At 38.9% G+C, this 25076-nt stretch overlaps 1 protein-coding gene across 2 annotated transcripts in view; it reads left to right on the top strand.

Annotated features, from left to right (window-relative positions):
- Positions 1-8861: 8861 nt before the first annotated feature.
- The window catches only part of TTC39C (tetratricopeptide repeat domain 39C), a gene marked incomplete at its 3' end in the record, with an annotated part of 32076 nt that continues 15861 nt past the window's right edge, over positions 8862-25076 (top strand). The window contains exons 1-6 of one of the 2 annotated variants that reach the window (XM_080340246.1): positions 8862-8950; positions 15361-15409; positions 16913-17041; positions 18032-18146; positions 21800-22151; positions 23474-23642. In XM_080340246.1, the coding sequence (XP_080196372.1) occupies positions 15377-15409; positions 16913-17041; positions 18032-18146; positions 21800-22151; positions 23474-23642 (798 nt within the window). In that variant the 5' untranslated portion in view covers positions 8862-8950; positions 15361-15376. Of the gene's footprint in view, positions 8951-15360; positions 15410-16912; positions 17042-18031; positions 18147-21799; positions 22152-23473; positions 23643-25076 lie in introns of those variants that run through there. The other variant, XM_080340247.1, reaches the window with a different exon arrangement.

Raw genomic sequence — 25076 nt, 5'->3', positions numbered from 1 at the left:
AGCTCTGTCATTTAGCATCCTTTATTTAGCAAAAATTACACACCTTCATATGCTTCAGTAAAAATAACTCTCTGTGACTCTACAGGAATTTTTCCCATTATATGACTGATTATATATTGGGTCCAGAGCAACACGAAGCGTGGCTAAAAATAAACATTGTCAAATATAATTAAAACATGAAAAAAAACCCCCAAATATGAAATTGGTCTGGCTTGCTCTGTCTCACCTTTCCTTTTTGACTTTCCAAGAACTTCACCTGGTCTGACTCAGCCACCTCTGTGATTTCTCTGTGCAGAAATGCCACAGCACAGCTCCTATTACAGACTAGATGAGAGCAGCCACGAATGAGTGCTCAAGAGACCGGGATTGAGAGGTCAGTCACCTTCCATCTGATAGCTCTCCATACACAAAAGGCTTCCTGCAAAAAATAGGCAGGGAAACCAGAAAGCTTGTGAGAGGAAGGAGTAGCTTATTCTGGAATAAAGTCCACTGCAACAAACAGAGCTTATTCTTCTAATTGTTATTACTGTAATGCACTTTATTTAGAGGAAAGGGTCAAAGGACTCAACTCCAATATCCTTGGAATATGTTGGATGAAGAGGGTCATTAAGCCTGTCTTGTTTTACCAGGATACTTACGCATGCTCCTTGTCTATTGACAGAACGGACAAGTCATTTTAATAGTCACTTCATGTGTGTTCTTAGGTGGAGTTTAGCCCTTAATATGACACTGCATATTAAAAGGAAAATGTGGAGAGCCAGCTCTGAAGATTAGCTTGGCTTTGTAGTATTGCATAGTTGCTGTGCTGTATGAAAAATATGTGATGATAACAGATGCCTAGCTCACCACTCATAAATATTTCAGTGATAAGACACAGTAAGCAGGGACCTTAATTGTTGCAAAACTCAGAGGTACAGCATGAGGCACAAAGCCTAAGAACACGTGGCTTTAGCTCCTTAAAAAGTACATTTCCTTATAAATGTAATGGTGAACTCAGTAACTTTTTTCTTAACAAAAACAATATATTTAAAAAGGGAAGATATTCACAATTTTGTATTCACTAGCCATTATTGACAATCATTGACATAGATAAGACCCCTTTGGCAGCTGGTGTGGAAAAGATGGGTATACTCTGGATTGTAACACCCCTTCATAATCAACAGTGGGACTACATCTGATACTATTTAACTAGAACAGCAAATCTTCAAAAGGAATTCAAAATTACAGGAGTGGATTCTGCAGGTTTGTGTCTGAGATTGAAAAAGTGTGGGAGATGTCTTTATGATTTTAACTTGTATTTTCAACACTTCAGACACAGTCATACTTTCCAAAGCACAGAAGAAAAAAGGTAATTAAATTCTGAAGGATTCTTCTTCTATGTAAACAAGCAGTGACTCCAACTTAATTGCTGATGATCAAATATTCTAAATCCACTGCTGAAATTTCATCTCCATCCTAAAAAGTGTAAATTGTACCAGGCTTATTGAGGTGTTCCAGGATAGAGGTAGAGTTTTGGAATAAGATAGGTAAAAGGAAACCCAGTAAAATCAGATTTAGGGCACTCTGAGACAGAAGCAAGGGGTTAGATTCCCTGATACTTGAAATTTTGCCATTCTCTGTAGCTCATGGATTTTATAGCAGGGCTAAATTCCAACTAGACTTACAGAGGAAAAACACCAGTGAAAAACAATTTTTGACTCACGGACCAGTATGTGAAGATGATGACTTGCAAGACTTCTCCCCGTCAGAAGCACAAACGGGGCAGAAACTTGGAAAGCTCATCAAAGGAAAGAGCAATTGAGTAGCCAAAGGCACAAGCTATCTTGACCTACGACAGCAGTGTCCTGCAAAGGGGCTATAAAACACCACAGTTCTGTGTCTCTTAGGTTGTGAATATTGTAGCCACTTTGTCTTTTACCTATCTAACAACATCTGGGAAACCAGAGTAAAAGTCGTGCATATTTTAGGCCAGTTAATTTATTCAAAGTACAATTCTTTCTCACCATCAGTAACTTTATTGTCCTTCAGTAATTACAAACCAGTTGTCTCAATCTCTTTTCATAAGAAAGAGGTAACATAAGCCACGGTGGCATGGGCTATTTAATACTGCACTGCGGCAAGCTGTGGGGCAAGTGGAAAGCTGGCCACTCACTGGCCTCTGCTGAAATTATAGACTGTTTAGTGCCTATCGTACTGATGATAGTATGTTACCAGAAATTAAAAACAAAAACAAGAAAGACATGTAGAATGTTGGTAGACTGGGAGGTAAATACAAGCTTTGATTACCAAGTACAAGTCATCCATGTAGCTCTGTTCACTGTGGTTTCCTCACTTCCCTGGCCATTTTTAGCAGGCTGAATCAGCGGCACCACATCCTCCGTGTGAATCAACCTAACTGTAACCCACCACAAGACCTCATCTGCTGTTACAGGGTAGGCAGGGAGACTTACAGCCCTGCTGATTTCCAATCCAGTTCTGCAGGAAAATGCAGTTCCAGTGCAGTTCACAACAAAAGCACCATAAAACTGCTGCTACTCAGCTGTTGAAGTCAAACTGCAGACGTAATACTGTTTAATCGCTGGGGTTTAAATGCATTACTTCTCTACTTGAGCAGTTGAAACGCAGTTTCATTCTGCCAATTTTTTCCGTAGATTTATAGCCGTGTTTCCAGAGAGTTGATTTAGCTATTCATATCTCGAGTTTCAAAATTAATATCTAGGTACTGTATAGTTATAAAAGCATTTGTTACAGAAGTCAGACTGTCAGTGCCAGCCCTGAGCAATGTCTGAAGCAATGCAATGTTAGAAAGAAGATCCCCAAGAATTCTAGCTTCTTGTGCACGGGGCTAAAAACCTGCAGAGAGAACACAGCCCTTCTACACTATCATTCAAACATAGGGGCTAGGAAATAGCAGTCTAGTTTCAGAGAAATGGAGTAGGTGTTTCACAAAGGACTTGGCTCTTCACTGCTCCTCAGAAATGTTACTCGGAGGTGGGAGTTAGCCTTCTCTGTAACAAGTTACCAGGGAATTCGTAAGAAGATTCATTGCTTCTTGTTCAAATCGATTACATATGACTAAGGGAAAGGATATTACAAACCACTCCACCTTGAACCTCTGCCCACAGAATCCTTCATTAGAGATAACCTCACAGAAGTTGTTTTTGTTTTTTTTTTTCCATCTGGAATGTAGTGTCTTGCACACACCTGAAACAGAGAACCTGAAACTGCAAACTGTAACTTCCTTTTAGCCAGGCTGCTTGAATTTCTGGAGTCCAAATTTCACAAATAACCTGTGAATATATGGCAGAACATGTCATTCCCCATTCACGCTGTGCTGACTTCCAACAAGCCCTTGAAGATTTCTAGGCTGTGTAGATCATGCTGTTTTGGAGATGTGTACTGTAACAGAAGGCATGTTCTCTTTTAAACATCCCTCTGAGTACCCAGCTCTGCTCAGTAAGACAGAGTGGCTGGGAATCAGACAAGTGACCTGATTCACACCTGACAGATTTCAGAAGCCTCCTGGCATTAGACAATCCCTGCCTTTCAAAAAGCATTGTCTCAAGAGGTTTTTGGTACAGAGTATTTCCTGAGGCGGTAGGAGCGAATCCCATAAGGCATGTACAGAGATATTGCTATTTGATTCACAGGAAAACAGATGTTTTCCTTGACAGGGAAGAGAGGTTGCTACTCAAAGTAGAGCATGGTCCCATTCTTCTGTATGCTAGCAATGGGGTGAAGTCTGACCCTTAAATTTTCACAAGAGCAGCTGTAGCATGGTCCTATCTGACAGGAAGCATGACCAAGTTGTAGGTAATAGCCTTTGTCTTCACGTAAATTTATGTCCAGCAAAAAAGGTCTCTTACTGCAAAGCAGAATGAAACCATTGTAGGTGTATTTTCAGTGTCCAGGTACCTGGCCATTTTGGGCCAAATGGATACATTTATGCAAGTATACTTTCTGACCCCTCCTGCATCAGGAAACACCTGCCAGACTAGGTTGCATCTGAAACTTGCAAAATGCTTATTTTTTGGTGTCAGCTTCACAGGCAAGTTCACACTGCTGCTAGAAACCCCACAGTTTCCCAGACTTGCACTTGGTGGTGGTCACCATTGTACAAATGAGGAACTTCATCCTCTGGGCTAATGACCTCGGCTACTGACTAAAATTTCTTAAAAAACCAAAAACAACAACAACAAAAACCACACACACACACACACAAACAAACAAACAAACAAAAAAACACAAAAAAACCCCAAACTAAACAAAAAAAAAAAACCCCACAACCATGATAAGAGAAAGCTGCGTTATCACAGGAGGACTTCATCACTTCACACCCACAGCCTGGCTGTGGCCCCAGCTCTCGCAGCCCACCCGAGGAAAACCCCAGTGGGTTTGGCGAGAAGCCCCAGGCCTGTGGAGAGCTCGCCTGGCGGGAAGGCGGCCAGCAGCTGCCCGCCCCCCCAGCAGAGGTGTGCGAGAGGGGACACCGAGGGGGAAAACACCTGACGGGAGACAAAACATGCGCCGCACACAGATCCCACCCAGCCGGGCCTCAGCGCCCGCCTCCCTCCCACCGGACCCGCCGTGCGCAATGCGTACAAACTGGAACACATGGAGGTTCCACTCAAATGCGAGAAGAAACTTATTCTCAGTGAGGGTGACAGACACTGGAACAGGCTGCCCAGGGGGGTTGTGGAGTCTCCTTCTCTGGAGTCACTCGAAACCCGCCGGGACGCCTTCCTGTGTAACCTCATCTAGGTGTTCCTGCTCCAGCAGGGGGATTGGACTGGATGATCTTTCGAGATCACTTCCAATCCCCAACGTTCTGTGATTCTGTGATTCCCCAGGCTCGGGGCGGAGGACACGCAAGGGCGGCTGAAAGCTCCGCGGGGCGGCACAACCATCATCCCCGCAGCCATCAGCGCACGGCGTTAACCGCCTCTCAGACGTTACTCCCTCCGGCCCCTCGCCGGCGGCCGCTCCCGCGCATGCGCGACCCTCTCGGCGCCTGCGCGCTGGGGAGCGGGGCGGGCGCCGCTGCTTTTGGAGGGCTTGCGGGCGCGAGGCGGCCCCTGCGTCGTCGCAGCGCGGGGGGAGCACGTCCCGGCGGCGGGCAGCGCATTCCCGCCTCCGCCGGCACCGGGCGCTCCCGGATCTTACCGCTGTGCGCGCAGAGGCAGCACCGAGCCGCCCGGGAAGGGGTGGCGGGCAGACAGATAGATAGATAGATAGGTGAGTGGGTAGGTAGGTAGGGGAGAGCCGGCTGGGTCCCGCTGCCTCCTCATCGTCATGGCCGGCTCGGAGCAGCCGCCGCCGCGGCGGGAGGACGGGGACGCGCCGCTGCCCATCGAGGACGCGGAGCTGGCGCTGGCCGGCATCAACATGCTGCTCAACAACGGCTTCCGCGAGTCCGACCAGCTCTTCAAGAAATACAGGTGGGCAGCCCCGGCCGCCCCTCCGCCGGCCGCTCCCCGGGCGCCTTCCCCCAGCGCGGCCCCGGGCGCCCCCTCCGCCCACGGCCCGGCCTCCGCGCACCTGTCCCCGTCACCCACCTGCGCGGCCACGGCGGCTCCGTTCTCTCCTCAGGCGGTGGCCCCGGCGCGGCGGGGCCGTGAGGCGCTCATGGTCCCCCGCCCTGGGCTGTGAGGGGCTTTTCGCTGGCAGCCTCGCCCTGCCCGGCCCCTCGGAGCGGGAAGTGGTGGTGCCGCCGGTTGTCGCCTCAGCCTGCGCTCTGGTGGGGATGGGACACGCGTGGTTCGCTCTCGTGGCCGTGGGTGCGAGGCTGCGGACCCGCTCGGCGGGGCTGCAGGGCGGCGCGGCGGGCAGCGTGTTGCTGAGGACGGTGCCCGCCGGCCTGTGGGAGGGTGGGAAGGGTTGGGCAGGGGTCGGCGGGTCCCGCGGGAACGTGGGCTGCGCTTCGCTGGCGGGAGTGAATGAACGCACGCGAGTGCCTGAAGGCGCTTATGCCCTGGGGGGTTTCGCTCCGATGCTCCTGTGTGATCTGATGCTGGCCTCAGCCGGCAAAAGGGATGCCGGCAAAAGGTCCTTGAATGCTACTGTGATCATCTTCAGACTGCAAGATTATCTTCATAATCCCTACATACATCGTGTCTAGGTTTCTACCTTAAGTAGTCATCTGGTAAGAAGGACATTAACACAGCTGTGTAAGTCAGTTGTAAAGATTGCCTGTACCTGTCCTTGTTTTTTGTCTGAGGACTAATGCATTCCACACAAGCTTGAGCTGCTCTAATTGCACATACATCCTAAATAATTAATAAGCACTATACTGCTGTTTGTATGATTAAAAAAGACTTTGACTTAAAATAATACTTTCTAGTGGTGGTGTACCTGAATCTTATTTACAAAAAGGATGTTTGGAAGTAGAATTGGGGGAGTGAAACAAATTAAGAAAACTGCCTCTATTAATAATGAAAGAATAACTTCACTGTGTACTTGCCAGGGTCTAATAGTAAACATGTCATTCTGTCTTCAGTATACACTACTATGTTACATACATAATATTATTGTGTAGAACCAGCAGGAATATTGCAGGTGACAGGTAAGGTCCCAACACTCTCCTGCATAACATTCAGTTCACGTTCATATGAAGTTGCACCTTATGAGTTAGTTATTTATTGAGTCTATGGGAGCTATTGCTTGTTCAGATGTCTAAAGAACCTGTTGATTTTGGTTGTTTGGTTTTGTGTTGTGTGTATTTTTTTCTAAGATGCCAGTTAAGGAACACTTGATGAAGTTTCCTCTACTTTTTGTTGTGTTGTGCCATTGCTTTCTCTCATTAGTGTGAATCTGGAAGTAGTCTAGGAATTCTGAAGATGCGATGCTTATTATATTGTATAGTAATGGTAGGGAGTAAAATTGTTAGGATGCCTATTTCAAAAATGCAGTTTAATCCTCCCTCGAAAGCATGAATAGTGATATCTTCTGCAAATTGTTCCCTTGGTTATCTAGGTGGTTTATTACTAAAGATTTCTTAAATGCAGAAACTTACTATTTTTCCAGGTGCAGGATTTTCTTTGTTTGATTTTTATGAAGAGGTGCCTTTAAGTTCAGTGTACAGTTTGTTCTTGGCCTTTAAACACTAACTGCAAGGAGTAAATAGGAATTTCTTTGTTAGAATAAGTGGTTTTATGATTCATAAATTGATAATTGCTGTCTTAGTTTGTAAATGACTGTGAAAATGTCTACCTCATGCCAAAATTCATAACAGGATTCTTCTTGCTGTGAAATAGTAGACCATTATTGAATTGCAGTTTACCTGTGTGTGGAAACTTCACATTAGATGTGGGAGAGAAAAAAAAGCAAAATATGTTCAACTTCCTATAAATTCAGATTTTCGAAACACATGCAGCAAGGTCCACTTTTTGTTTGCACAGTGATTTTTTGTTTTATACTTGTCTTGGATGTGTTCTTCCTACAAGGACTACAAGTAATGCTATTATATGTTTCTTTGCGTGCGGCCTTAAATGAGTATACTTTTGTTGGTGTATGTTTGAAATTATGAAAAATAGAACCCATCCTAAATGGGACTGGTGAGCCAAATGAGCAGCTTATGGGAGCTCTCCATGATTTAATATGAATGTTTTTAATTTGCAGCATTACAGCTCAAAGATTGATGAAATGCAGCATTTTGAACTTGAAAAGAGTGTGTGTTATCTGTATTTCAAGTGACCTTTCGTACAGAAAGTGTTAATTTTAGACTACTGCCTATGCAGGTAGTGTAGTTCTTTTTCAGAAGCTTGACAGTTACCAGTTGAATCCTAGAAGTGAAGGGAGGAGTGAAATTTTGTTTTTTTTTCTTATGGAAACTGTTCAAGAACCCACAAGACTATTTGGAAACTCACTTATTCAGCAAAACTTAGGTTTTATTTACCATGTCATTTAAACCAGTTAAAACTCTTTCCTATAAACTATTGGGTTTGTTTCTACTTTTCACTATTTATTTTTTTTTCTTCATTTGCTACCTCAAGGATGTTGTGAAAAATTAATTCAAATCAGTGCTGCTTATCTTAATGGGACAGTAGACATCCCTGATGAGCCTAAGAACAGTTGTCATTCCAAAGCAGGCTGGATCTGTTTCTTTCTTTGCTGTTCTGCATTTTTGCATCTTCTAGAAAGCTGGCTGCACCCAATATCGGTTATATTTGAAAGCTGGTCATAATGGAGTCCTTCAGGAAACCAGGGTAGAAATTGCAGCTCTGTTTCATATGTGTCACCGCAACAGTAAAGTCTTGACTTTGAAGAGTGGTGATACTTTAAAGTCATTGGCTGTAGAACCATCGTTCCTGTGTTGGGCACAGGAGAATTATATTTTGTCTTTTGGTGTTTAGAGCTGTATATATCTGTTTAGAACCTGGTAAGTCAAATGAGTGTATCTGTTGTATGTCAGATATAACATGTAGTTGGAATTGCATTGACTATCACTGTAAAACAGTCAGTGATTTGTCAGGTGTATTTTGTGACTTGTTTTGTCTTAAATTATGCTTGAGGGAAGATATCAGGGTTTGTAAGCTCATCTGCAAGTTGCATCGACGTCTGCACATGCTTTCTCATGTGTTTATTTTTTTCTAATAAGTCCAGATCTTCCCCCCTGCTAGTGGTGACAGCCTTCTGAACATGAATCAAAAACCAATGGATATAATATTTTCATAAATCCGCCACAGACATCACCACTATCTTTATTGCTTGTAGCTGTGTCAGGTCCCCATAGTGCTAACTCATATTTGAAACTGTCGGGTATCAGTCTTTCTGTTCAGCTTGAACAATGACGACACCATCCCAGTTCTCATCAGTTTAAACTTTGAGTACCCGTGAAACCAACGAGAGATGTGGAGGTGAACCAAGGACGGTCACATTGGAGATGGAGCCCACAGTCAGCTTGTGGGATTGTATCGTTTTGGTGAACCACCCTGACACTAGCAAGAAAACGGTAATTGTGGTGTTTCTTTTTTCCTTCTGTCTTGGAGTCCTAAATATATCAGGGAAGAAGATGATGACCTTTTATTTCCCCCCCATTAATCACTTTTTAAGAGCATTTGCAAGTCAAAAATTATTTCAAAACTTCCTCCAGCTAAGAGGACAGAAGGCAGCGTCAAATAAAATCAGGAGCTTTTTTAGCTGAATACTGGCTCTCAACATAAAGCCTAAGATCAGGAATATTATCTTATAAGAAATCCAGCAGTCTTCTGTCTCCTACCGACGAAATGTTTGACTCTCTGCATGAATGACTTTTACTTCTGAGAAGGCTTGATAAAGTTTTCAACTTGCATCTCAGTGAAAAGGGAAATTGTGCAAGATGGATAAGTAAAATGTATATAATAAAATCATCTCCAAACAAGAAAATGAAGATAATGTAGAAGAAATGTGATGTAGAGGAAATGTGATTCTAAGACAAAATGTGTTAAGATTTAAGGAGTGGAGTCAGTGTAAGAAAACATGCTGTACAACCTGCTAGGCTAAAACAGAACATGGAGAAGAATTGTAAGTTGGTGAAGTGAAAGAACAGCTTAGTATGCTGACTTTAAAAACTTGAAATTTTTAAAGTTATGATATGTTACAGGATATGTATTAACAGACATACAAACTTCAGTAATGGACCAGGAATTCCATTGTGGGTAGGTATTTGAACCTAATATTACGAATTTAAAACAGAGGCTTAAAATACTTTCAAGCCAAATACAAGTTGAGACAAGGTGACATTAAGCCAGCATTGATCAGCAGGTAGATTATGACCCATGTAAGGGCAATCTAACCACTGTTGAAATTCTTGTTTATGTAGCTTAGCAAAGGAACTGTAGGAGCAAAAATTAAGTGATTTAGTAGATGTTTTGGTAGCTTCTCTAAAGATAAGGACAGCAGGGTACAAACTGACATGAGTCAGCTGGGGGAAGAATGATGGCATCTTGACTGGCAGAGTGAGAATAAGTCATGAGCGCTCTGTTAGCAGCCCTGTGTGCTATTGTTTATTGCAGCCGTAAGCAGATGAGCAGCTGCTAGATGGATGTATAGAGAGTTATGGACGAGGGAAGCGATATTTAGATGCAATATTCTAAACATGTACTAAATGTGTACCTTAGTGAGGTAAGATTTCATTTATCAAGGCCAGGCAGAGCACATTAGAGTAATAGTGATGCACATAAAAGGAGCATCAGTTTTCCAGTTCTGTGGATAGGTTAGAAAAATTTTGGTTGTTTTACAGTTTAAATCTTCCAGACCTGGGTACATAGAGATGATCACACTGAATGTGATGTTTAGTTTTGTGGCCTTCATGACAGAGACAGGTGTTGTCACCAAGAGAAGTGGTAAAAAGGACAGAGGGAGGTTGAGAGATCCCTTTTGCCTATGGAGCAAAATCTAATGGCAAGAAATCCATAGGAAGATGACAGAAAGTTAAACAAAAATTTGAGTTTATAATTCAGAAGTCAGATTGGGTGGAGATTACAGAAGAGGTGTTATAGTGAGATGATGTTGTTTTAAAACTGGAGAAATTAACTTTTTGAAAGATACAGATATGGTAAAGACTTCTTATTCATGTTTGTATACTCATTCTTTGAACTGCTATTTCTAATAAATTATTTCAGGCTAGTGTGAGGGGGTGGATATATTTTTGGTTTAATATGCTTCAGAAGCTCATAGATATTAAGTTATATGATATCAGTTAAGCTGCTGTAGTTTGCCCTGAAAAGTAATTTTGGTCAGCTTATTTGAACCTACAGTGGAAAAAGATTTTGCAAAAGTCCATAATTCTTATGGATTAACAGTGTGCAATCAGACAGTTAGTACAAATCAATTGATGTGTTATAACTAGCTTGTCTCTCAGTTTTGTAATTACTTTTCAAAGTAAAGGTGCAATTTGAAATGCTTCTTGTAATACCTGGTGTCCTGATATTCTTGTGCATCTGAACTTAACAGCCTGAAGTTGAAGCAAGACAATTCACTGTAAGTTGTGTAAGGACAAAACAAATCAGGTAAAAACTGGACAGGACAGGGACACAAAGCTATTATTTTTATATGCCTGATTTTCTGTTTTGGTTGTGTATTTCTGTTGGATATAGAGGTGCATGCTAAGAGCTCATTTAACAATTTAAACAAATTTGGCCTGATTATGAAATATAAACTGAACCTAGATCTGACATTTGCAGTTCTTAATGTGTGTCTTAGTAGTGTGATGTTTTCATGACACTTATGTTGCCGTATCTATTTCATATGCCAATGCTGGATGAGATGCGTACTTGTATAAAGATCAGGCTTACTTTTGTAGTCTTGCAAGTAATTTTTAGAATATAGTCTAGAATAATCTGTGGTGGAACAATGACCAAAGGATTTATATGTTTTTGCAGTAAAGTCTTTATCTTTTTATGTAGGTAATACATTTTTCTGCTTGTTTCAAAGTATTCAGTAGCTGCTTCTGTATTTATCTCTGAGCTTACATGAGTTCTTAATTTTTCATTATGCTTTCCTTTTCCACCTTAGAGGAAAACAAAATTTTTTTTGTTTCAACTTGAGCATCACTATCAGTATTATGACTGGAATTATTAGTGGACCATGATTAAAATAGCAGTGCCTAGAAAAGTAGGGAGGAAATGTTGGCGGTTATTTACATTACTTAAATTTAAGCCTGAACTAGGCTGTAGTAGCTTTAGAAGGTGATGTGTTTGAAAGTGAAATGCTATCATGGAAATGGGTGTAGCAAAAAAAGAAAATACTGATAAGTGATTGATTTTTCTTTTCATGTGCTTGAGTTCTGATTTATTTTTTGTGGTAAAATGGGGCTGTATTATCTGAGCCTTATTAAACTAAGGCTTAGAACTCCTGAATGTTATCATCATGTGTGAAAACGGGCATGGTAAACACCTTTCTTCTGAAAGTGAATTAACATCTTAGATACACCATGGAATGAGATGAATTACGGTTTATTGGGAGAAGCAATGTCTCCTGTAAGGCCGGTTTATATACCTGGAAGAAATGTCTACATCAGTGCTCTTAACCATAGAACTTAAGTTTAGTTATACATACCAACTTTTTAAATATGCACAACATTTTACTGTGGTATCTTGTAGAAATGGTGTTAATAGCACACTTCCTTATAGCAATGTATTCCGAGTCCTAGTTTGATAGGTGAGGTGCAAACAGTATTTTACAAATTATATGTGGAGACTGAATTATTTTTCATCTTTTAGCTAATTAAGAGTCTTGAGATTTTTCTTTACTTAATAGATATTATTGCTTTGAAGTAGAAAGTACAACCTTGGCAGTGTGATGTCTTAATGTTCATTTGTATTCAGTTCCCTAAGTCCTGTCAACATCAATATGGCCATTGGTTTGCTGTTAGTATTTTCTCAAGTGCTGCTTCATTTGCTTGTATCTTTTTGGAATGTGTCAAAAGATGTAAAATCGCATATAAAGAGTTTGAGCCAAGGGTTATTTTCATGGAATTGTGCTTTTCTCAGAAACTTACTGTCATCTATAGTTATGCCTTGTTTTTTACTGGGACAGTACTGTCCCATTGCAATTTTGTTCTTAGCTCTCGAGGAAAAGAGAACCCTAAGCTCTTGAAGAATTCATCAGTCAACATACTATTCATGAAGACTGGCACTAAATGAGGTTGTAGTTTAAAATGAATTTTAAACACTGAAATTACCTTAGCAAATGATCTTCCATTAAGCTGTAACTATAGTCTCTACTTAGTGACTTAGCCAGGAATGCGGTACAAACGTTTCTTATTTTGTTTGTTGATGACCCAAACTCTGGGTGAGGAGCTCCTGCAGTCAGGTTTTCATATTTTGTTTGCCAGACTCCAGGGTTTCAACAGAAGCATCTCCCAGACATAGGATAATATTATACATCGTGTTTTCTTGCTTCAGGGTCCTTACGTGCTACAGCCCATATGTGCTGCAATGCCAATGCTTTTTATAGATTGTATGCCTGAAAATTAAAAAGAACGAATCTGCAAAATTCTACCTCGTCTGTTACAGCCAGTGATAATTTCGGAATAGAGTGTTGTGGCTCTGGAGTTTTTTGTTATCTCATCTTTGATCATGGGGGATGAATTGTAAATGAAGTGAGCTGTGAGTGTCAGAGTACAAGCAGGGAAGCTGCTCTGAAAGATCAGTTGAAAAGATAAATACTTATTTGGGGAAAAAGCTTCTCAGTTCTACTAGAACAAATGTATGTAAAGATACTTGGGCAAATTTTGATTGCTTGCAGTAAGTGCTTCACTAGCTTTTGTAGTCTTGGAAGAACAGTTGGTTCTCAGCTGTAACTAGCTGCCTCATTTTTTAACATTGTGTTAAAATTTACCAGAAAGAAATATAAAAGCTTTCAAAATGTATATTTAAGTGTAGATACTTTCACACATATGTATGTACACACTTAAGAACAGGTTCTTAAAGTCCTGAAGAGACAAGAAAACCACATTTTTAAAAATGTATGAATAGTATGCCAAAATTAGAATATGTTTTGAGCTGCTGAAACAGCATATATTCAGTTCAGTTTTAGTGGTTTCACTGCAAACTTTAGTTGCAGTTACATTTATACAGTCCTGAAATTACATTTGGCCCTTTGAAGGCAACTGCAAGGCTGATGTGGCCCCAGTGAAAATGAGTTTGACACCCCTGCCTTAGGGAACCAGTTTACCTCTAAAGCTGATGTATTTATTTTTTTTTTTAAGCTTCAGTAACTATTTCTACAACAAGAGGTTCTTTTTTATAAATTCATAGGAAATTAAAAGTAGTCAAGTGCAACACTGTTACTGTTCAATCTGTAGTTCCACAATATTAGATATGTATTTATGTTTTGCTGACAAGACTTGCTTCTTTCTTGCCAAGTCCTAAGAAATGCCTTGATGCTACTTTCTTCTGAGAGCCAAATGCGTATGTTGCTAAGCTTATTTGATTTGCTTATCCAGGTTTCAGAGGGGGGAAAAAACCACCTCAAAATATTGGTCCTGTTGTGCAAAGTTTTATTAAGAGTGTAACGCTTTTCAGATTTACAAGTAAATTTTTACAGGTGTTCAGATGCCCAAATTTTAGTTATCCCATTTCAAATAATTTCTTTCGATCCATGCATAGTAGCGAAGTAACATTTTTAGTGTGGATGGAAACTTAATATTCAAGAAGTATGTTCTAAGGATCTTATTGAGAAGTGCAAACCTAATTTCTTATGTAATGTAATTGTATTTTTCTGGTTATATTCAAAGACTGTTGTGGTTGAGTACTTCCAATTCCCTCTGATAAATAGTCTTTCTCTGACAATTTTCTGTTTTGAATGACCTTCAGTATGAAAGATTCCTTATCTAGAGATGCTTAACTGCTCGCCTCCCCAGAACTGCTTTTTCTTTGTAGATTAAGAAAGCTCAAAAACGTAACGTTTGGTTTGGTTTTGAGCTTCTTTTAAAGTATGATGTAAGTGCAGCTTTGTACTTAAGAGCATAAACATAAAAATTCTTTGTGCTGATCTTTTCTGCAGTTCTAGATCCATCAGATGTTGATGGTGCTGTAGGTGTGACTTTGAAACGTCTGGTGTAAGTTACGTGCTGTTGGAGCAGGGTTGATAAGACAGGAAGCCAAGTGGGTCCCACATGCCTCATGGGCTGAAAAGTGGATTATGAGGTGGCCACTTGCCCTCTGACGTGAGAGCTGGCGCTGGAAGTGCCGGCTGCAGCAAGGAGCTGATTCCTGCCTCTCTGTGTAACACAGAGCAGTTATTCTAGCAGTTGGTTTCACCCTTTTCGAATATCCCTGCAAACAGAATAGGTGAAACATCTTAAAAATGTTCCATGTAGTGTAGTAAGGTATGTATTCTGGACTTGAAAGAAAGCAGCTGTAAAATCATAAGCCTTGTAAGAACTTTGTATTTTCAACAAGTTATGTTATGTGTAATATGCATTTCTTTGAAATCTGGGTAAATTGACTTAAATTCATAGGAACAGGGAAAAGTGGGAACCTCTTAATAGAATCAGTTGACATTTGTCTCCTAGGTCAAAACTGTAGTGATAGATAATAGATAAGAGTAAAATTAGGTGTTGTAAAATTTTCTGCATTTCTTACATTTTTTTTTTTTACCTGCACTGTGTTTTGATGGCAGTGGTTTCTCTTAAAAATATATACACCTTAATGCTTGAAAAAAAAAAATTAAAGATACATTTAAGTCATTGTGAAAGTTACAATGGGAACGGAAAGCCAAAAGCTTTATATCTGAATGACACATTTGTTTGTAACTTGATACAAAACCCCCAAGATTTACTTACGAATGTGTAAGTTAAAATCAAGAAATGCAGTATTGATGTGTACATTAGGGAATATGTGGAAATAAAATAACCACATTTTATTTTCTTTGCAGAAACCATAGCCCGTTAATGAGCTTTGGAGCCAGTTTTGTCAGTTTCTTGGTGAGTAGACAGGAGCTGAGAGAAAATAGCTCTTGTGGTTAATGTTTGTATGTGCATGCATGTATTCATAGTGATGGATATTCTAATTTGTTTCTTTTTGTGAGACTTATTTTCTTCGAAGTTTTAGAATAAATGTAGCTAGAAAACAAGTCATTATGTAATATAAAACTTGTTTACTCATGGGGTTTAAATAGAAAGTAAAGGCTCTATGATCCAGCTGCTCAAATGTATGAAATATTTATGTGTTCCGTTAAAAGAGCCATAATAAAAACCTCTCTTAAATGAGCAGTAGAGGTACTATTAAAATAATACTTGTAAATGCAATCTTCCTGATAGCTTTTGCTATTGAAAATTTCTCCATCCATACTGCCCCGTGAAAGTTTATAATTCAATTCATTCACATTGCTTCCTTTTTGAATATATGAGAGCTCAGAATACTGACTGACTAAAGAGTCATAATGGACAAGTTGGGTCTGTTAAATGCTTTTCCTTTTTTAATGGATTAAAAATGAGAATATCTCCTGCAAAAACTGAGCAGGTGTATTAGAAAATGTTTAGATCTTGTTTTTTAAACTGTCCTTATTCTGACTTTGCTGTTTAATCTTAGATTGTGCCAGAAATTATCTATGATAATAATATTTTTAAAGACAGAATTTATTATAATATGCCAGAAATAGGTAAGTTGTAAGTGAAATTAATTTGAATTCTCTTTAGTGTCTGTAGACTGCAATAAGGAAAAATATATTGGTTAGGAGGCCTCCTGGGGCATATGCTTGTTTTTAAGTCAATGGAGAGGAGAATGGGGAGAGAGAATCTCTCAGGCTTGCTTATCTGAACTGATGTGCTGAACCAGTGTAACATCAGAGTGCAGCATCAGTGGATCTTGAAAATATCCTGCTTAGCTACTGTTCTAAATATAGCAGCAGCACTTTGCATGCCTGTGTCATTCAGAACTGTTGTTTAAGAAAGCCTCAAGAGAAGAAGTTACTTGTCCTGAAATTTCTAAATTGGTTCAGCAGTAGTTGGAGTCAGATGGTTTTTTTTCTTCCTACGTATGTAGGAATTGTGGTTGTTATTTTGAAAAATGCAGTAGCTGTTACTTGTTATTGACTTTCGAGGCCTGTTATTTATGTGAGTGAATTACATAAAAGCAATATCTGCACAGATGCAAATTGTGCCTCACATAACAATAATTGAAAATTAATTTATATGAATTTTTCTTCCGCTTAATGTAATGTGACAGCACATTCAGTTTGACTGCATATGAGCCTTTGTTAAAACAAGGTTTAGGGCTTAGTATGATCTGATTTCTCTTGAAATTATCGTAAAGAACTCTCAAATCTCTAGTTTGGTGTTTCTGTATAGATGTTTACTGATGTGTCTTAATACATTTTTTTAAAAAGTAAGTTTTGTCATCAGGTTCTCATGAAGACTTTTACTATCCAATAGCTTTTGTAGAAATATTGTTAGTGTTATTGTTCAGATCTGTTTGTTTTTTGATAGAATGCTATGATGACATTTGAAGAAGAGAAAATGCAGCTGGCATGTGATGACTTAAAAGCTACAGAGAAACTTTGTGAAAGTGAAGAAGCTGGAGTTATAGAAACGATCAAGAATAAGATTAAAAAGAATGTAAGAACATTATTTGTAAAATATGGAATTGTATATTGGATAAATATTTCTGGAAAGTTCCTTTCTGTCCTCTTTGTATTTTGAATAGATGATTTTTGATACTTGAAGAGCAGTTGAGATTAATGATAAATTTAGAAATCAGGTCAAATACTTTACTTGGATTTCTTAAGTATCATAAAATACTCAGGTAGTTCCCCTTCTAAAGCAGGAGGTTGTGTTGATATTGGTAATTATTTTCTTAATACTTTTTCATAACCTCAAATTAGTGATCAACTGAAATTATTCCACGAAGCTTGTGGCTTACTTCAGGCTAACTTCATACATGCTTTAGTAAGGTTCAGAAGTTGTGAGAATGAGGCTGCATAGTACTGTGTGCCAGGCCTAGCACCAGGGAGTTTTCCTTCCTTTTTTAGGTTTTTCATTTTTAATAATGAAGGAAGAATAAAAATAAAGCACACAGATTTAGAACTAGTTAAAGCAGTAGCATAGAAATGCTGAGTGAGCGGCCTGCCTATTGTGACATAGCAGACCTACAGCAGAAAAAGAAGCCGTTTCTCTTCAATAGTTAGTTTACTTGATCAAGTGTTGAACCTGACATACTTAACTTTCTGCTCTTAAGACACACTGTATTTTCCCTGCCACTTGTCATTTACCCCTTTCTTTACTCTTCCTATCTAACATTTTTAGTTGTTTGTTTGATGATTTGGTAATCATTATATGAAATTTAAATATCTTCTGAGTATTCACAGAATCTTAAGAAAAATAGTTGATAGGAAATACATAAGGTTTCCGTGTTTATTAATTAGGAGCTTGTTGAGCTATCAAAGAGCTTCTAGCACAGTTTGGCACTTCAAAATGCTGCATTAATTTAGTAGCAATACTACCACTTGCAGTTAAGTTTGGATTTTTTAATTTTTTAGGTTTAAACTAGTGTTCTGTATTATCTTTTTTAACATTTTTCTGTGCTCTGTGTTTCTATATCCCATATAGGTCGATGGACGAAAATCTACTCTGTCCATGATAGATCGTCTACAAAGACAAATAATTGTAGCAGACTGTCAAGTCTACTTGGCCGTGCTCTCCTTTGTAAAACAAGAGTTATCAGGTGTGCTGTGGCTTTAATGTTTAGATATATTTTTGCATGATATCTTTTTAATAAAGCTTGATCATAAAGTGATGACTATCATTAGAAGTAGTTGTTTTTTAAGTGTACTGTTCCATTTGAAACATTCCAAGACTGGTATGCTTGCAGAGGTTCTGTTCTATCTTTGTGTAGGTAGTAATATCTAAAATGAGCTGGATTGCTACAGATTAAAGCTTTCTGCTTATTTCATACCAATAGTCATATTGAACTGATTCTCCTTAGGTTGGAATCCTTTACATGTTCCCATAAATCAGGGGTGTCTTAAACTTACATTCCACCCTTTGAAGGCAATTGGGAGGCTGATGTGGCCCCTGATGAAAATGGGTTTGACACCCCTGCCATAGAGGCGTTTTGGTGCAAAGATGGGTAGCATCTGTGGCCTGCAAGATAAGAGGCTATCAACAGCTGAAGTCCAGACCAGCAATAAAATCCTAATGTTCCATATGTATTATGTTTGTGACAACTCGGAGGGATGACAAACTGACAGCGGAAGTAATTCTAAATGAAGCGTGTTGAAGGTGGAGCTGCTGAATCAGCTCTTATTCTCTGGTCACCAGAGTGTGTCCTTGCATGCCAAAGAGGTTAATCCTGTCGTGCTGAATACAAACCTACTTGTCTCAGCTGCAGAGCTGTTTCTAATGTCCTCTTGCATCCCTGGATCTCTTGCATAATCTTAAAACATATCTTCATCCGTGAGGTTATAGGAAATTTTGTCAAGGTCATAATACAGAGTACATTCCTAGGTTCTTACTAAATCAATGAAGACAGAGGTGGCAGTCAGACCAGATTGTCAGTGATAACCCTGCTGATCAGCTGAAAGGAACTGGAGGAATATTATTCAGATTATTTAAAATAACACTAAGATCTTCAATCAATGACATAATGCTTTCTGTGATGTGCAGACTTGGTTTCTTCCAAGCCATGGCATCGAGAATGTATTTGGTTCTAGCCAGCAGAAATTTGGGGAGTATTTCTGCCTGCTGTGTGTAGTGCTGTAGAAAGATTTTCTGACTATTTTTGCTGCAATTCTAGGTTTTCATTTGTGTTGTGGTGGTGTTTTTGTGGGGTTTTTTGGTTTGGGCTTTTTTGGGGGGGCCAAGGGGCGGGGGTTGGGTTTTTTGTGTTGTTTTGTGAGGTGTTTGTTTTTGTTTGTCCCCTCTTGAAGCTTTCTTCTTATTTCAGTATTTTTTCTGCAGCTGCATAACTGGGTTGGATGCTATAACTGAGGGTGGTGCCTGTTCCCTTTCTCTTGTCTGCTGCTTGGTGAAATGAAGTGGGTAGCAGAGTTCTGCAGAACATGCAGTATATCTGGGTTACTCTGCTGAGTAAAAATATACCTGAAGTCTTGCAAGCAGTTAAATGCCACCTCAGCAACTGCTAGTTACTGCTATTGGTGAACTGTTGGATCCATTATATCAATTTTTTCAGTATATTATCTTTCTGGTTATGTATAAACGTCTTTTGTTTTTATTGTGTTTCTGCATAGAAGGAGCAGCCAGATTATTGAAATTACTGTAATTTAAAAAAAATGCCTTCTTTGCAGGCAGATAAATATTTTTCATCTGGGAATGGGTGAAAAATTTCTTGTGTTATCTTCATAGAACAGTTTGACAAGAAGCGTATGATTACATGCAAGCTGCTTTCTCATATGCCTAATGTTGTAGATTTTCCTTTCCACCCTTATGGATGTATTAGAAATAGTTTTGTCATAAAGTTAGCAACAAAACAACTTATGTCAGCTTCCCACAGGAATATTGAACTACCTTTTCTTGATATTTACCACTGCTGACATGGGTCTGACTACTTTCAGAAGTTCATGCTGGGAAATCAGCTCAGTGATTGGGCTTGATTAAATTTCTGTGTTTACAAAGTCAGGTATTCATCGTTTTCATGTGTTAGGTTGTTTTATCTTAGTATAGCAAATCTATTAGAGTTATGCTGTGTTAGTAAACTGTGACAGCACAGTGATGGAGGTAAAACCTAAAACGATACTTTTTTTTTTCCCACGTTCCTTTCCACTTGAAGCATGCATCAGAACACGGCAGATAGCTGTTAGCAGAAACACTATCTGTAGGACAAGTAAAATGTGGGTTTCTCGTTATTATTTGTCTGCTGCATTGATATGTGTAGTTGTACGAGTATCCGTTTTGTGGTGAACCACATAACTCTTAAAATATTCTGTGCAGCCAATAAGTGACCTAATTGCTTAAAATTGAAGTAGCGTTAGTCTTGTAATGCAGCTGAATCATGGCAGGGTTTACATTTTTTATTATAACACTTCAATATGAAACTCAAAATAGAGGATTAAATGTTTTTCATACTTTAAATTCATATTGACAGAACCCTTCTCTCACAACTGAGAATACAAATTTTCCTGTCTTTCTCAGTGCGATTTCTTAAGATTACCAAACCAGCTTCCTTCCCTCTTCATACAGCAAGAATTCAAGAAGAGTTAATCTAGTCAGCTGTGGTACTTTCTCTATACATGTTTCTGGTTTTGTTTGGTTTTTTTTTTTTTTTTTTTTTTTTTGGTAATTGGAAGGATTTTGTCGAAGATGCTAAAGGTTTATAAAGAGTGATTTGGTATTAATAGTGTTTTCCTTTGACACACCCCTCCTTTTATGATCTAACTGTGGCCTCAGTTGTAACGCTGATCTCTGCAAATTTGGGGACCTCTGTTTAGAACATAACCATGCTGCTATAACCATGCTTTTATTTTTTCTCATTTTTAGTTAACTGCTTTGTCACTGCAGTTCCTACCTATCAGGGCTCTATTGTAGACAAAATTTTGGTGTCTGCTTTTACAGTTAACATGTACCAATAAATTCTGTGTCTGTTTTCTGTTTACCACTTATCATTGTTCAAGGATGTGCTGTAACCAGGAGGAAAGCTGTGTAAATAGGCAAATTGGACATCTTTTGGTGTCATGCCTTTCTTTATCCTCCTGTAAAGAGGATAATGAGACTGAAAATGCTCAAGACCAGATTTCTAGGGAAGTATAGGTACCCAGCTTGTATTTGAAGTTGAGAAATTAAGGCAACTGAAAAATGTTTTAAAAACATAAAAGCATACTTTTTTAAATGACTTTTTTTCTTAATTTTAAGATGATGTATCACATAGCTCATACAAGGCGTGAGGGAATTATGGTGTTGAAAATCTTGCTATCTATCCAAAAGGAAGGGTTTTTGAAATTAGTATTAACAGTATTTTACCATCAGTTATCTTTTAACATTATTTGTGCTTAAGAGATATCATCTATTCTTTGAATTCTACTTTTCTTTACAAGGCAGCCAGTTAATCTCCACTCTACAGTGGAGCAGAATCCAGCATTAAGTTGTTTTCTGCATTTCTGTCTGACAGTTGTATTGCTACATAGCTGAGGGGATGTCCCTTTGTATTGCATGCTGGTTTAAAGTCTCTAGTTGAAAAGCACTGAAGTTTCTAGTGCTTGGTATGAAAAACCTCTATGAGAGTACAGTACCTATTACAAAAACCTTTATACAATAAGTGAAAGCAAATAGATTATCCTAGGATTCGTGAAATAGCACTTGCTACTTACTGTGTTCCACTTCTGAAATATGTCCTTGAAATATTTTTTTTCCTTGTTTTTTTAGCATACATAAAAGGTGGGTGGATACTCCGAAAAGCCTGGAAAATTTACAATAAGTGCTATACGGACATTAATACACTTCAGGAAATATATCAGAAGAAAACTCAGGAATCCTTGACTTCTGATGCTGCAAATGATAATCATATTGCTGCAGAAGGTGTAACGGAGGATTCGCTAAACAGACTGAAAGGTGCTGTTAGCTTTGGATATGGACTTTTTCATCTTTGCATATCCATGGTGCCCCCAAACCTGCTCAAAATCATCAACCTGCTGGGTTTTCCTGGAGACCGCCTACAGGGGCTTTCTTCACTGATGTATGCAAGTGAAAGTAAGGACATGAAGGCCCCTTTAGCTACGTGAGTAGCTATATTGAAATGCTTTGGTAGATAACTTAGTACTGAAAGTAAGTGGAAAAAAGTCAAAACCAAAAAGTCATGTTGCTTTAAAGGAAACAACAGCAGGTAAAAATAAACTTGTAGTTTGTTGTTTAACATGCAATAGTTTAGTAAATTCATCACTTACTAGTGTATGAGATCTCTCTGCTGTTAGTTTTTTACTTGTATTTGGGGTTTTTGTCAGTATTTTGCTGTTTTCTTCAGTACCTGCTATTCCAATGTCTAGTAATTTATATGTCAGCAGAATAAATAAAGCACCCCCCTGGAGGCTCAGTAGATTTACCTGAGTTATATTCACTGCTGTGGAGAGGATGCTGTTTTGTATGAGTCATTGATGTCATGTAGCTATTTATCCTTACTCTTAGCCAAAGATCTCTTCCAGTTTATTTTTAAGTTCAGCATCTGAGTAAAATGAGATGTTCCCTTATAGTCTTTTTAGAGGAGTATTTTTTGTGTATTATTTTTCCCGTGCCTTCATACTGTATTCAGGTCTTTTTATCAGGTGAAGGGTTAGCCAGACCTAGTTTAAAATGTACTTAAAAATGGTTTTAGTGTTCCATTATCTCCAAATTAATGATTTTATTACTGGAGCTACTGCAGATACCTTCAGATGTAACTTTTGAAACACTGACAGCAGAGCTAAAGTGTTTTGGGCTTGAAGAGTAGAACTTGATTTCTAGTTGGTTAAGAAAGCTTGAAATTAAATGTTCCTGTTGATTTGTTCTTTCTCCTTTCTGGGGAAGGAAAATGGTATTTTGGGGGTGTTTTCCTCCTTCACATGGTCTTGGAAATCTTTGTGCTCTGCTCTTGTTTCCAGGAGCCATGTAGGTCATGTAGACATCTGCCCTTCTGAACACTGGATATATTTCTATTTGACATTGATTTCAAATGTGTCTGCTGATGTGTGTTTACTTTTGTTATTGACTTTGTGGTTTGGTTTTTTTTTCCTCCCTCTAATGAACAATTTGTTTTCAAAGTTTTCCTGTGGATTTTTATTATTTTTTTTTAAGGTCTGTAGGGTTCTAAAGGGTCAACGGCTTTGATGATATCAGCATGGTTGTTACTCTGCCTTTGGGTAATGTTCACTGAATTGTATGTTCAGGTGCAGTGTAGGAATCCATTGATATATAGCAATATACCGTGTTTGTTTTAAAGACAGATTGTAGAAGAAAATATTTGTATCTTTGTCTTGCAGAATAATGTAAAAATTTGCATGTATAGAATGTTATCCTTAGATTTTTGTTTATGAGCTGTAATCTGTTTTACTCTTCTCTTTCTTTTAGATTAGCTCTGTTGTGGTACCACACAGTCGTTCGTCCCTTTTTTGCCCTTGATGGCAGCGATAACAAGGCAGGATTGAAAGAGGCAAAAGAAATTCTTGCAAAAAAAGAATCTGCTTATCCAAATTCTTCTCTGTTCATGTTCTTCAAGGGAAGGATACAGCGATTAGAGGTATTGCATGTTTTCTTCCTTTTGACTGATTTCTCCACCCTTTGTTTTTCTGATGTGAATGAACTTTGCAAGGTTCAGCTAATTGTAACTAAAGATGTGGATATATGGAAGGATAAGAGGAAAGGATTAACTCCTTCCTAGCCTCAAGTTCACATGCCAAACCTGCTGTTCCACTACTTCTGGCTGAACTAATGGCACTTTGAAATTCTTTTTTAGCTATTTGGTACATTTATAGCGCTGTGCTAAAAGGAAGTGCTTTTGGTCACTCATGAGTTTCTTGTGGTATAAATAGCTATTTCAGTTTTGCTTATCCAGCTAAAATCCAAGTATTATCTGCTGAGTGCATAGCATTTATCTTCCCCTTTTCATTTTATGCATTGTTCTTAAACAGCTAATTCTCTGCGATAATTTCCGTCAAATAACTGGTTTTCCTTCTGAGAGGTGAAACCAGGATGTTTTGTGTTGCTGAGGGTGAGCTCTGGCCCAAGCAGAAATGTATTAACCTAAAATGTGTTTATTGATGCTACTGTAGGGTGTTACTCAAACACTTCAGCAGCCTCATGGTTTTTTTTGGCTGAGTTATTCTTTAAGAATCTGTGATAATACCAGATGGTGGTGAGTACTTTAAACTACTCAACTCCTTGCTGCTGCCTTATGAGACCAGAATATTTCCAGAGCAATTACATTAACAAGAAAGCCCAAAACAAAAGCACAAACCCAGAATGTTCAAACCCTTCATCTTAACATTGTAATTACAAGAGCTAATTCTCTGAAGTACAGCTTGATGTTGTGAAGGAGGTAGCAACAGTAACACAACGGAGGGGCAGGCTTCAGTGGCCTGTCAGACTTTGCAGGCCTATTCTTGCATGGGATGTGGATGTTGTTCTTTACTTTTTGCCATCTTTCTGAAAGCAACAGTGCATTTGGGGAATTGCACTGTCAGAGGCAAGCTGTCAGTCTTTGGGAAGTATTGCTGCTTTCTGAGTGGTCTTTGTTCAGTTATGTTCATATTCTTTCCGTAGGGTAAAAATCAACCTTGTTGGGAATAGCTACACAATGAATGCAAGTGCAGTTAAAAATGTAAATATGTTGATTGCCACAATATGACTTGGTATTTGGAACTTTTTTTGTTGTTTTTCATGTTTAGTGTAATGAAGAATAAAATTCAGCTCATTCTTCTGACTGTCAGGGCAAGCTAGGACAAAACCGTAAACATAAATTGTCAGTAAACTGAGTATATGTTTCTGTGTGTAAATACAGAGGATAGGTTTCGGATGAGTGTCAGTTTTGTGTAGTCAGTCCCTTTCTGGAGTACCATTATGTATCAAAGGAGAGTTCTTTACACGTTATCTTACAGTATTTTTGCGTTAAATGAGGCAGTATATAGACACCTAAGATTAGCTGCAAGTGAAATTGTTTGTGCAAGAGACAGCA

Source organism: Nesoenas mayeri, assembly GCF_963082525.1.
Source record: "Nesoenas mayeri genome assembly, chromosome: 2".
Taxonomy (NCBI): domain Eukaryota; kingdom Metazoa; phylum Chordata; class Aves; order Columbiformes; family Columbidae; genus Nesoenas; species Nesoenas mayeri.
Note: the sequence above shows the minus strand (reverse complement) of the source record. Positions and strands in the feature narration are given on the sequence as shown.